General features: G+C 40.6%; 2 protein-coding genes across 2 annotated transcripts; both read left to right on the top strand.

The window, feature by feature from the left end:
* Window positions 1–2,300: 2,300 nt before the first annotated feature.
* gpatch3 (G patch domain containing 3) lies at window positions 2,301–5,322 on the top strand. Its single transcript, XM_049583733.1, has 7 exons — window positions 2,301–2,738; window positions 3,409–3,863; window positions 3,992–4,166; window positions 4,484–4,543; window positions 4,648–4,769; window positions 4,853–4,980; window positions 5,068–5,322. Exons 1-7 carry the CDS (start codon window positions 2,324–2,326, stop codon window positions 5,249–5,251), a joined length of 1,539 nt encoding a protein of 512 aa, XP_049439690.1. The 5' UTR covers window positions 2,301–2,323; the 3' UTR covers window positions 5,252–5,322.
* A 258-nt stretch (window positions 5,323–5,580) lies between these two features.
* Window positions 5,581–10,933, top strand: gpn2 (GPN-loop GTPase 2). The gene is made up of 6 exons (XM_049584547.1): window positions 5,581–5,645; window positions 6,048–6,583; window positions 6,738–6,894; window positions 7,090–7,250; window positions 10,061–10,191; window positions 10,371–10,933. Exons 2-6 carry the CDS (start codon window positions 6,164–6,166, stop codon window positions 10,441–10,443), a joined length of 942 nt encoding a protein of 313 aa, XP_049440504.1. The 5' UTR covers window positions 5,581–5,645; window positions 6,048–6,163; the 3' UTR covers window positions 10,444–10,933.
* The last annotated feature ends 1,686 nt before the right edge of the window (window positions 10,934–12,619 follow it).

Here is a 12,619-nt window from a genome sequence, read left to right as displayed (position 1 = left end):
TTCCTTTCTAGTTTTAACATTTTAACTTTGAATGTTATCAGAGATGCAGTATTGATTACTATCAGTGTAGTGCTCTATGAGTTTATTTTTTATTACTTTATACTGATTTTTTAAAAAATAAATTCCTCTAGTTATCCAAGAAGAAGGATTTCTCTTAAAAATGCCTCTTCTATGGTATCACCTATCTCTCCCCTTTATACAAAGGGTTTTTTGTTTGTTTGTTTTCCCTGTGTTAGAGAGCTGTGGTTGAGTCTACACCACTGATGTGGCCTGTAAAGCCTAGTGAGACACAGTAGGGGCTAAACTGCTGTTAATCTATTTAATTACGTCACTGTCAAAATAAAAAATCCTGGATATCAGGGAAATTTAACCTTGGATAAGATACGCAGCAATTTCATGGTGAAGATATAGAAACAACAATCAGGGGGGCTCTTGAAAACGCCTGGAATGAAATATCTGGTTTTGTTGGCAGTTTGTTTTTATTTCTAAGTAATACGTGCCATGACTAAATTAAAATTGGCTAATAAATCAGTTGAAAGACTGAACTTTGCATAAAAAAAGTGGAAGCTCTCTGAGGCCCCTCTCACACTTCAAAAACGCTAAATGGTATAGTCTGTCCCCAAAAAAGGGAAATTGGAGATCCAAAACAAGGGAATAAAGACAAAGAAAGAAAGGCAGAAAAGGGAAAGGAAGCAGATCGACTAAAAAAATCATGGTGCATGAGAGAGACATCGATCAAGAGAGACTGCTTATGCAAAGGGCCCAGAATTTGGTGCTACGCATTTGACAATGCATGTAGATACAGTAAACCTTCAAAGATTATATTCATAGTTGATTATTTAGGCCAAGTTATTTAGTACAAGAGATTATGATAGAGCTATGAAAACAAAATCATGCTAGTATCCTTGAGCATGGAGATAATGTATCTTGTATATGTATAACTTTTATGTAGAACCCCATACTTAATGATCTTTATAACTTATAAGGGCCACTCTTCAACTATAAAAAACATATACATATTTACTGAGATGTATTGTTACATTGGGGCGGCACGGTGGTGTGGTGGTTAGCGCTGTCGCCTCACAGCAAGACGGTTCCTGGTTCGATCCCTTCTGTGCGGAGTTTGCATGTTCTCCCCGTATCAGCGTGGGTTCTCTCCAGGCACTCCGGCTTCCTCCCACAGTCCAAAGACATGCAGATTGGGGACTAGGTTAATTGATAACTCTAAATTGTCCGTAGGTGTGTCTCTATGTGTCAGTCAGGTGTGTCTCTATGTGTCAGCCCTGCGACAGTCTGGCGACCTGTCCAGGGTGTACCCTGCCTCTCGCCCAATGTCAGCTGGGATAGGCTCCAGCCCCCCTGCGACCCTCAAGAGGATGAAGCAGTTAGAAGATGAATATTGATACATTATTTTCAGTAATACAACACTGGCACTGTCATTTCTATTACCATATGTCTTTTCCATCACAATAAACAAGGTGATAAAAAATGATTGTTGTGGAAATTATATTTTGTCACAGTTTTACAAACTCATGATATGTTAGCTTGCTAATGACAGTTTATACACAAAATACACATTATAAATTTTTGTTTTTCCTGTTATTTGTTTTTCTTTAAAGAAAATATGAGCAGTTTGGAAATGATAGCTACTAAACATATTCTTAACTGGACAAAATTTCACCTTGATTTGGTATTTTATTTCCCTCCATGGAGTTGAGTGTCCTCCATCCATGTGCTCTCCTGTTACATGACTATTGCACTCGTCACTACCTATAAAACAAAACCTAAACTAAATAATTTTTTTTTAAAAAAGAAGAAAAAAAATCACTGGATTTACATTTTGTACAGTGTGGTGAAAATGACCATAACCCCTTGGGGACATATTTCATATTTCATATAATATTTCATACAACATATTATATATTTAATTATAATATTTGTATCATTTGTACTTGAAGTTAATATTAGATCAATGTCAAATTAAAACGTGGTTGAAAATCAAAAATCAGGCTCAAGGACAGAGGAAATATAACAAAAACCAGACATAAAAGGGCACTTTTTATAGATTAAAAATCATGACTGAGCTATCTTTTTTTTTGTATGTTCGTCTTGGTCTCAAGAGACTGTGAAAAAAATAAGAAATAAGTGAATTGTTTTTTTCCACTTAGTTCTGACAGGGACGAAAAAAATATAATAGTTGAACAATAACCCAAAAATATAAATTAGTGGAGTAGCTTTTTCTAACGTCTTTAGGAAGCGGAACTAACGTCATTTCTGAAAGCCGTTGCGATGACGTTTTTAGTCTAGAAGAAAAAAAACAAACATGGCGGACTCCGAAGCCCTAGCTCCTGTGTATTTGGCAGTTAGCAACATTCCCGTCGCTTTTCGCTCCGCGGACCTGAGAAATTATTTCAGTCAGTTCATAGAAAGCGGCGGTTTTCAGTGTTTTCACTTCCGACACCGACCTGAGGTCCTCAGGGAGTCCGAGGGGCCCGAAAACACCGTGTGTGGTGAAAGTGAAGAGGGCAGCTCAAGATGTCAGGAGACCGACCAAGTGACAGAAAACAGCTTCGGGAAGAAGCAGACGGTGAAGTCGTGCTGTTGTATCGTCTCAGTTAATGCTAAAGACGCTGACAGATGTATCAGGATGTATTCGGGGAATCACTGGATTGACTCAAAGGGCAGTTGGCTGTCCAGACGCTGTGTTATTAAAAGAATAAAGGTTTCACATGACAAAGGTGAGTGAAAGTTTGCTTCTTAAAATGTGCTTTGTAGTTAGCCTAACGGCGATAGGGGGACAGAGAGATCACTACCATTTTTGTCCGGACTTGACTAGATTTCTGTTGTGCCATATTAAAGGGCCACTCTGCATATTTTGTAAGCTATGGGGAGCACTACTCGGCCTGATATGACAGCTTTATAATGGTCAATTTGCTGTGGCTCTGCATGAGGCTTTGGGGACTATAAATCTATAACATAAAAGCTTTACACAGGAGACATGACGTTGGTTTCATCATGGGATCCAGTGTTATGTGAGCGCGACCTAATGGAGGCAACAGTAAGGACAATTTGACCTCTGTTGCTTTGATTTTAACCATTCATTTTAAATATATAATTCTTGTGAGTCATTCACCACTATTGAATATGCTTAGTGCAAGTTATGAGAGTCCAAATTGATACCTTAAATCTCCCTCATTAGGCTAGTAATGAAGAAAACAGGAAACAATCAGGGAACTTACTAATTGTAAGGTACAAATTTTACTAAACACCAGTTAGATAAACAGTGTAGGAACTATATAAATGGCCCCATTATGTGGGTGTGACTGTTAATTACTTGCAATTAATTGTCTTTTTCTGTGAAGTGTTATTGCTGTCTGTATATCTAACTTTTTTAATATTATTCTTCAGATGATGGGTCATTCCCCTATAAATCGAAGCATGAGCAGCGGTACCGGGTGTCCCTAACAGAGCGCTTCACAGAGGCTGACCTCAAAAGTTTACCCGAACTGAATCCACCTGCTCTGATGCAGAATGGGAATGTGGGCACGCCAGTGAAAGTGTTCCTACAGCTCATCCAGTCCTGCCGATTGCCTCCGCGCCTCATCCGGAAGTTGGGCCTCACTTTTCCCAAGACCAGTTCAAACCGTCGCTACGGCAACGTACCTTTCCAGTATCAGGACACTTTGACGCTTCCAGCCACAGAGGAGACTGTGTTAACAGCTGCTGGACATGAAATAACAGGACCAGGCACTTTGGCTGCTCCACCCTCAGGACGGAGGCAGCGAGCTGATCGCACAGAAACAACAGAGACTGATGAGCCACAGGAAGAAGAGGAGGAGGATACAAAGTCAAATGCAGATGATGTGGGTTTAAATTCATTCATATATAGTGTGTTAAATATTATGCACTGTTGATAATAGCAACTGTAGGCTGACTTGTCATCGTCATCCCTTCACTGTGGTTTGACAATTATTCATATGGTTGGTTGTAGGATGATGACTGCTGTGAGGAGTGGGAGCGCCATGAGGCTTTGCACGATGATGTAACGAGCCAGGAGCGAAGCAAAGAGAGGCTGTTCGAAGAGGAGATCGAGTTGAAGTGGGAGAAGGGCGGCTCGGGCCTGGTGTTCTACACTGACGCTCAGTACTGGCAGGAGGAAGAAGGAGGTAAGCAACAAAAACATGAATCATATAGTTTTCCATATTAAAGCTGTATACTTCTAGAGGTATGTATTAATGTATATTTAGAACAGAAAAATCACATATTGATGGTTATTGTGTATTGTTAAATTAGACAGCTTAAGTCCACTCTGTGATTACAATAATAGACATTAAAAGATAAATGTTGATGTGTGTGCTATTTTGTTTTGATTCAAAGCACATTTATATATTTTTAATCATAACTGCTTTGAATGAAGTGTATTTGTTTGATGAAATATTAATTATATTTAATGTCTCCTTCTGTCCTTTTTTTTTTTTTTAAGATTTTGATGAACAAACGGCAGACGACTGGGATGTTGACATGAGTGTTTACTATGATAAAGGTATGTCAAGTTTGTCTTGCATCTGTGATTACCCTAATAGATGAAGGGGACCAAATTATCTCTGCAGGACCAGTTTTTCTATAACCCAGCTCTCGTTCTCACAGATGGAGGTGACATGGATGCCCGTGACTATGTCCGAATGCGGTATGAAAAAAGGCTGAGGGACGGTCTTGAAGATAGGTCTGGACACAGGCAGTCTATTGGCAGCTTTGAGAGGTTCACTAAGGTAAGAGGGTGGCCTTTAATTTGATTGCCATCTTTTCTACCCAAGCCTATATAAGCAATTTCCTAATGTTTTTTTCTTTATAGGGCTTTGGCCGTCGTTTGATGGAGAGGCAGGGCTGGAAGGATGGTGAAGGGTTGGGACACAGTCAGATTGGGATTCCTGACGCTCTTGAGAATGACGGCCAACATCCCAATTGCAAGAGAGGCTTTGGGTGCGTATGACAGGCAAACAAGATCAACAAATTAAATGCTTGTAATTTTTTTGTATACTAGTGAGTAATCCTTGTATTTTTCTGCAGGTATCATGGAGAGAAACTGCTCTTGCATCCTGTAAAAAAGGCCAAAACAGATTTTCATATAACCACAGTGTATGACAAACCCAAAGACATAGATGGAGGCGACACTTTGCTGAGACGGCAACCAAACACGAGTATGAAGTACAGAGGCTGGCAGCCAGGTGGCAGCATTGGACCAAGAAGATGACGTTAATTTAAATATTGTTTTTCTGTAGTATTTTTACTCACATATTTGTCAGTATTATTAAAACATTTTCAAACCTCATATTCCACTTGTGCTCATTTTTGTATTTTTCTACAATTATGTAATGTCTCAAATTGCTGACTCACTATTACACGAAAACGTCTTCCTGTGTCACATGTATGGGATTTTATGAAAATATATTAATGATGTAACATAAGGAGCTGGGCTTAAATTATACACGAGGCACTGTCACAGAGGTCAGGGTGGTGCACTTTTGTCGAATGAAAAACTCTGCTCTTATTTTGATATCTCGGCACGTAACCCGGAAGTACTTAAGACTAGCGTAGCCATTTAGCTAGCAATAGTTGTACGCATGCAAACATAACGGCGGCAGACGGTAAATATTTACCACATGCTTATTACATTTACAAATGAATGTCCATAAAGTACCAGATAATGTAACTAACATTAGTTAGACTTACCTCTGGTGACATAAACTTTTAATAAACCACAGTTAGGAAGTTTTGTTTATTAATGTACCTGAGTGTATTGACGTTCAACTATGTATTCACTCCTGCTTTAGTTAAGTGTTCGTACATTCAACCTTTATTTGACCAAGCTAGTCATTAAAAACAAATTATTATAGACAGTGAAAGCCTGGTAAAAGGCAACCCCTCCTCAGGGACGAGGGTGTACTATATTAATATTTTACTTAACTAAAATAAATGTTGGAAAGCCTGCACTTGACTCGAGCCTCTCACATGCTAATTTCTGACACTGATTGATGTGACCCTGTCAGGTGACAACAACCTGGATGCTGACACCCTGCAGAGGGCATCACATGTGGCCCCTCTCACATCCTGCTCCCATCTAATGTGACCTTCTCCAGCTCACCAGTCGAGTGGCACTGACACCATGTCCACCCAGACAGGAGTACCGCCCTCCCTGCGCTTCGGGCAGGTGGTCATTGGACCCCCAGGCTCAGGAAAAACCACCTACTGCCAGGGAATGCAGGAGTTCCTTACTAACCTGGGACGCAAGGTGGTTGTGGTGAACATGGACCCCGCCAATGAAGGGCTACCGTATACCTGTGCAGTAGATATCTCAGAGCTGGTCACCCTGGACGATGTCATGGAGGGTTTGAAGCTTGGCCCCAACGGTGGGCTGCTCTACTGTATGGAGTATGTTGAGGCAAATCTAGACTGGTTAGAGAACAAGCTGAAACAGCACAGTGACTGTTACTTCTTGTTTGACTGTCCTGGGCAGGTGGAGCTCTATACCCACCAGAGTTCAGTCAAGAATATATTCTCACAGCTGAGCAAGTGGAATTTTAGGGTGAGCTTCTTAAACATACTGGGATGGGAATGATGTTCCCTGACCCCTAAACCTATGCTTTAGTTATTCACTCATCAGGTACATACAGTATTAACATAATGCAGATTATAAATCTTATGACTGTCGTTCTCCCACACTTTATCGCTTCTTTAAGCTCACAGCAGTGCACCTGGTGGACTCACACTACTGCGCCGACCCAGCTAAGTTCATCTCTGTGCTGTGTACCTCGCTGTCCACCATGCTGCACGTAGAGCTTCCACATGTCAATATCCTCTCCAAGATGGACTTGATTGAACAGTATGGCAAACTGGGTATGTTAAGGGTTGTTGGCTCTAACAAAATTAATGTTAACACACAGAAAATATTACAGATGAGGACTGATGCTTCTTACTTAGATTTCTGAGGAATACATCAGTAACTGTATAACTTATTCAGAAACTGAGTTACGTGCGCATTTTGATTGTAATATTAATTGTAACATTTTTTCTGCCTTGATTCTTGTACAGCCTTCAACCTTGACTTCTACACAGAGGTCATGGACCTGACCTATCTTCTCGACCACCTGGCTGCAGATCCCTTCTTTAAAAAATTCCGTCATCTAAATGAGAAGTTGGCAGAGGTCATACAAGATTACAGCCTTGTCTCCTTTGTGCCTCTCAATGTACAGGTATCACTCTTTGCTGTTTATGAATAACTTCTTGTTTTACATTTCAAAGAACGACCCTCAGGCTCAATGTATTTTATACTGCTGGTGGTACATTCTAGCGTACTCTTCTGGGACCTAATACTGCTACAATTCCACTGAAATATGCTTTAGTAAATTAAAAGTACAATCACAAAGGGTTTCCTGATTCGGAAAGGGCTTAGGTGGCTTAAGATAATATTGACGCTAAATTTACATCTTGCATGTTGCACTCCTTACACACAAAGATTATTTGAAATAACAAACAAACCAAAACAAAGGTTATTACTCGGAGAGTACCAAATGTCAAGTCTGCTTTGAGGTAAATCTGAAACGAGCAGATGTAGGGCTCTTCTCTCTGCACTGTATTGTGCCTCCTCATCTCCTCCATCCTCCTGCCTGTGATCTGGAAATTGATCTCAGTGCACCATTTTTAAAGATGTAAAAATTCCTAAAATGCATCTCAAGGAGAGAGAAGGCTTGCCAGAGGAGCAATGAGCAAGGATGCACTTGTGCAAGAGTTTGCACAAGTCTTATCAGCACCAAACCCATGACATATAAAAGAGGTGTGACACACAGCTGTTGCCTTGTCTCCTCTCTCCTTGCGTGTCGTCTTTGCCTCCTCTGCTCACATCTTGGGTGGGAGGGACCAAGACGCGAGGAAAGGATTGAAAAAATGAGAAGAGTGGCTAATTTAGTCTCGCCAGCCATAACAAGCACGGCATATACGTATACACAAATGAAGCCTTGAGGGCTCAGTGTCTGTGTGTGGCACAGAATATCCGACAAAAAGATAAGTGTGTGTTTTTTGACTTAATACAATTTATTAAGACTCATTTCATGTTTTGACTGAAAGCAAATTGGACACCAAATATTAATTTATTTTTATCTCATATTTATTTTCTGTTAAATGATGCGAGGCCACTGAGAGATATTGAGTGGACAGTGTAATAAGACTTCCCTCATTATATTTTTGTAAATGGGTCATGAAGGAGTTCAGTACCTGAGTATAACTGGCCCGAACATGTTAAACTTGTACATTAATTCGCCAATGCCAAAATGGCTCTCCTCCAAGAAATTCCTCAAAATCACTCATGGCATGTTTCATCTTTTCAGCAGGTAAATCATAAATCATTTTCAGCATTTGAAATTGAGCACTGGATCAATTTCCTGCAGATGGATTGGACTGTTAAAAGGGAGTGGGCTGTCTGCACACTGTATTTGTTCCCTGGCATTATTTCTTTATGGAGACTGATATGATCCTGTGTGTGCACCCAGAGACGGGAGTCTAGACCACTCTGCCATTACTGCATATGGGGCTGGTAATATATACAAATGGCAGGTTGGCACTATTGTTTCCATCATTGTGAAAACTCAGCCTTGATGCATTTGTGTGTTTGTTTTTTTTTGTTTAACTCCTTTAAGTTAAACAGCTGTTACCGTGGTTACAAAAGGTGCTTAAACACAGCAAATTTAAAAGAGCAAAAACACGACACTTTTGACCTTGAGAAGGACAAGAAGTACAACTCTCAACATTGGAGGGAGTTTGGGATTTTATAGCTTTGTATACATGTGTAGCTTATCCCAAAATACTAGACCATGGTAAACACTATCCAAGGCCAAACAGGCTGCACTGCCATATTTCCAAGAGAGTTTCATACTCCTTTAAAGGGAAAAGTCTGCCTGTATGCTGCTCATGCAGTAAATCTACCAGGTAAAAAATCAATATGAAAAAAGAGTGAGGATTTATGAAACCAGTTAAATCTAACATTGTCTTGTGACATAGAAATGATAAAAAAAAGAAATACAATTAAAGCACATTATCAAAGTTTCAGTGAGTTTCTCCAGCATATCTTTAAAGGGTAGCCTCTGTGTTTTTCCCCGGTTTAGTGTCTAAGCAACTAATGCGAACAACAGTTTTTGAAACTAGTCCAGTATTGAGTGTAGAGCTGCAGCAGGCAGCTGTGAAAGAGGCGGCAAGGGAACCACTTGGGGCATTTATGCATCCACATTTTACGTCCACTGAAGGTGCTTATTTTTGCCACTGATAGGCTCATAATGTTATTAAAAGTATCTGACAGCATTATGGAAGGGATCACTACAGAAATAGACCTTTTTGTTTAACAAGAAACTGCCCTAGAATCGCTATCGCCAAGCCCACCAGACTCCATTTAAATAACCAGTAATTTAAGCATGTATAGAGACAGCATATTTTCACATCTGCCTGGGTGAATCAAGGGTTTATTTCAACCAAACCATAACTGGTGATTGTTGGAGCAGTGTTAAGATGAACCAAAATGTTTTTTAGGAGTTTTGTTTTGTGTCTGTCGACTTAAAATAAAGCGTGTTTAACAATGATTAAATTACTGTTTATTTAAATGGAGCCCGGTGGGTTTGTCGATAGCGATTTGGAGGCTGTTTCTCAATAAACAAAAAGGATCTTACTCATTAACAAAATGGCCTCTTTCTGTAGTGATCCTTTCCATAATATTGTCAAATGATTGGAAGAATAATCTGAGCCTTTCAGTGGCAAAAACGAGCACTTTAAATGGTCGTAAAGTGACGGTGCACAAATGCCCTAAGTGGTTACATTGCCACCTCTGTCACAGCTGCTGACTGCACCCCCCTCACTTAATACTGGACAACTAAAAAAATATTGTCTCCATTAGTCTCTTGGACACAAAAACATGGGAAAATAGGTTACCCTGGGTCATCCTCTAACCATAAGTAAGTTGCAGTGAATCTCAACAGGGAAAACCCCCTGATCTCATATGCTTCTCTTTTCCTCTCCACAGGATAGAGAGAGCATGATTCAGGTCTTACGAGCAGTGGACAAAGCCAATGGCTACTGCTTTGGAGACCTGGAGGAGAGGAATCTGCAGGCCATGATGTCAGCTGCTGTGGGGGCAGACTTCCAGTTCGACTCGTATCCTTTCCTAATCACTATGGTGACTCACTGTGACTCATCTGGTTGGAAATGAAACCTTGAGATTCACGGGAGGTGGCTGAAAGACTGAATACTCTGCTAAAAAGTAACCTGAATCTGACAATATACATTCTAAAAAATGTGTTACTTTTGTTATGTTCTCCTTAACAGCACTCCAGTACTCTCGGAGTACAAGAGCGGTATCTTGGAACCAGTGGAAAGACTGTGGAGGAAGAAATGATGGATCTGTAAATTGAGAAGCCCAAATAAAAGGACAAAACTGGTTGCCTTTTTAGCATCAGTATACCAGGGGAGTCTTGGCAACATCCATCTCACTTGGCCTGAATTCTGAGCCTCTCTACAAAAGCGGTGGAGAGATAGGAACTAAATTTGGGTGCTGTAGATGCTTCAAGGTTGCACCACACCTCATAAAAATCACAATGAGGACGGCTGAAGGGAGTGGATGCAGAGCTTCACTTGCCATCAATAAGAGTGGTGTGATTTATTGTATTTTTCACAAGGAAATCATCAAAAAATTCTGTTACAGTATCTTAAAATACATCAAATGTAAAGACGCTCAGTTTTGTTTTATTAGATGTTTACGGTCCCCATATTTTTTGTGAAAATACATCATGGGTAAGTTGTATCCACTCTGAAACAATGAAGTGACTGTAATATAAACACTGTTTTGGGCCTTCTTTATGAGAATGAATTAACTGAAAATAAAAAATCATGCACATACTGCTTGCTGCTTCTTTTAGGTTATTGGTGCATAAGTGAAATCACTAAAGAGTGCTGTGTTTTGTGTGTTTGTTTTAGAATTGGAGAAGTATGGCAAAGATTATACAGAGGAGTTTCCTCATGCGTGCCTTCCTGCCATGTCTGTATATTACTTAGGAGTACATGTGACAGTAAGATACAGAGAACAGACAGCGTATTTCCCTTGATATGCAGCGGAATATAATGGAAGTTGATGCTCGGCAGTGCCTCAGAGATGCAAGTGCAATTTGAATGTGTGTGTGTGTGTGCAGTGGATGGGTAAATATTAACATGATCTGTACATATTCTATGTTTATGGAACAAACTGTAATATTCCTATCTGCAGGTGAAGATTCAGTCAATTTGATTTCTAAGTTTTAAGATGTACTTGGGTGTCTGAACAAATGTAATACCAAATATTGTAATATTATGTGTATTTAAGTGCTGTGTTTCTCTATAAGAACAGTGATACAATTGCAGGGCTTCCTGGGTATTGTGCAACATGCTGGGTAAAATCTAGTACATCTAAATAAGTCATGGGATTCTTAGTAACAGCATGACTGCATAATGTCCACGAAGCAGTTTTTAACAAAGACGAGGTGAATCAAAAACATCATCAGAAGCAGTAATGACTTTGGCCAAGAGCGAGTCCTTGTGTGTTTGGAGCCCATCTTTTGTCCAGCAGATGGCACATGAGCTTGCAAATCCTCCTCCCAGATCCCCAAAAGTCTGCCCCGACTTTTGCCAGCAGCCAGAGCAGAAAAATTAAGTCAGGCGGGGAGAGGAAGCTACATTAAATCTGTTTCTGCACAACTGGCCCTGTGTCTGGTCTCTGGGATGGAAGACCCTCTGTCGTTTTAAAAAGCAACTAAAACTCTTGTTTTAACTTGGAGTAGATGACTTTTCCCACTGCTGCTGTTGTGCATGTGAAACCCTGTTTTATAAACCCAACATCCGCAGTATAAATGTTCCTCCAACATTAAAACTCAAAGTCTAGACGCCCCTCACACACGCATATTAAACACGAGGCTTCGTGTGAGCGCTCCTTCTTCTCATGCCTCGCTGTAGTCAGTCTAAAATAAAGCGTGATCCACTTTGCGAGCTCGCACTGATGTGGGAAATCGCATTAACCCTGTGTGGTATGATGTGGCTGTGAAATTATATGTGCCTGCAAAGCTGTGCTCTCCGTGCATTAGGGGGGTGTGTCAGGCAGAATGTTAAATTGTGTTCCGATGTTTGTACATGTGATCAAGTATGCCTTCTCACTGCTGCTACTTCCTGCCTTTTTTTCCTCTACAAGCCCCCTAGAGGTAGATGTGTGTGCGCGTGTGTACGTGTGCATGCGTGTGTGTGTGTGGGAGAGAGCGAGAGAGACGGTTTGTGTGTGCGTGTGTGTGTGTGTGTGTGTGTGTGTGTGTGCGCGCGCGTGTGTCGAGAGTGAGAAAAAAACCTCGTCCCACTTACACCCCAAAATCTGAATTTTTCTCAACACCCAATCCAACCACTAAACGCCTCACACACCATAACATTCATTTGCATTTCATTCTTTCAAATAAAAACTCACTCAGCCCCAGCACACACACACACACGCACACACACTTCTCATTACCACCCCTGCTTCAATGCCGTGCACACACCCTGTGCGTTTTTGTGGATGCCAAAAATGTCT

Source organism: Epinephelus fuscoguttatus, linkage group LG8 (assembly GCF_011397635.1).
Source record: "Epinephelus fuscoguttatus linkage group LG8, E.fuscoguttatus.final_Chr_v1".
NCBI classification, from domain to species: Eukaryota; Metazoa; Chordata; class Actinopteri; order Perciformes; family Serranidae; genus Epinephelus; species Epinephelus fuscoguttatus.
Note: the sequence above shows the minus strand (reverse complement) of the source record. Positions and strands in the feature narration are given on the sequence as shown.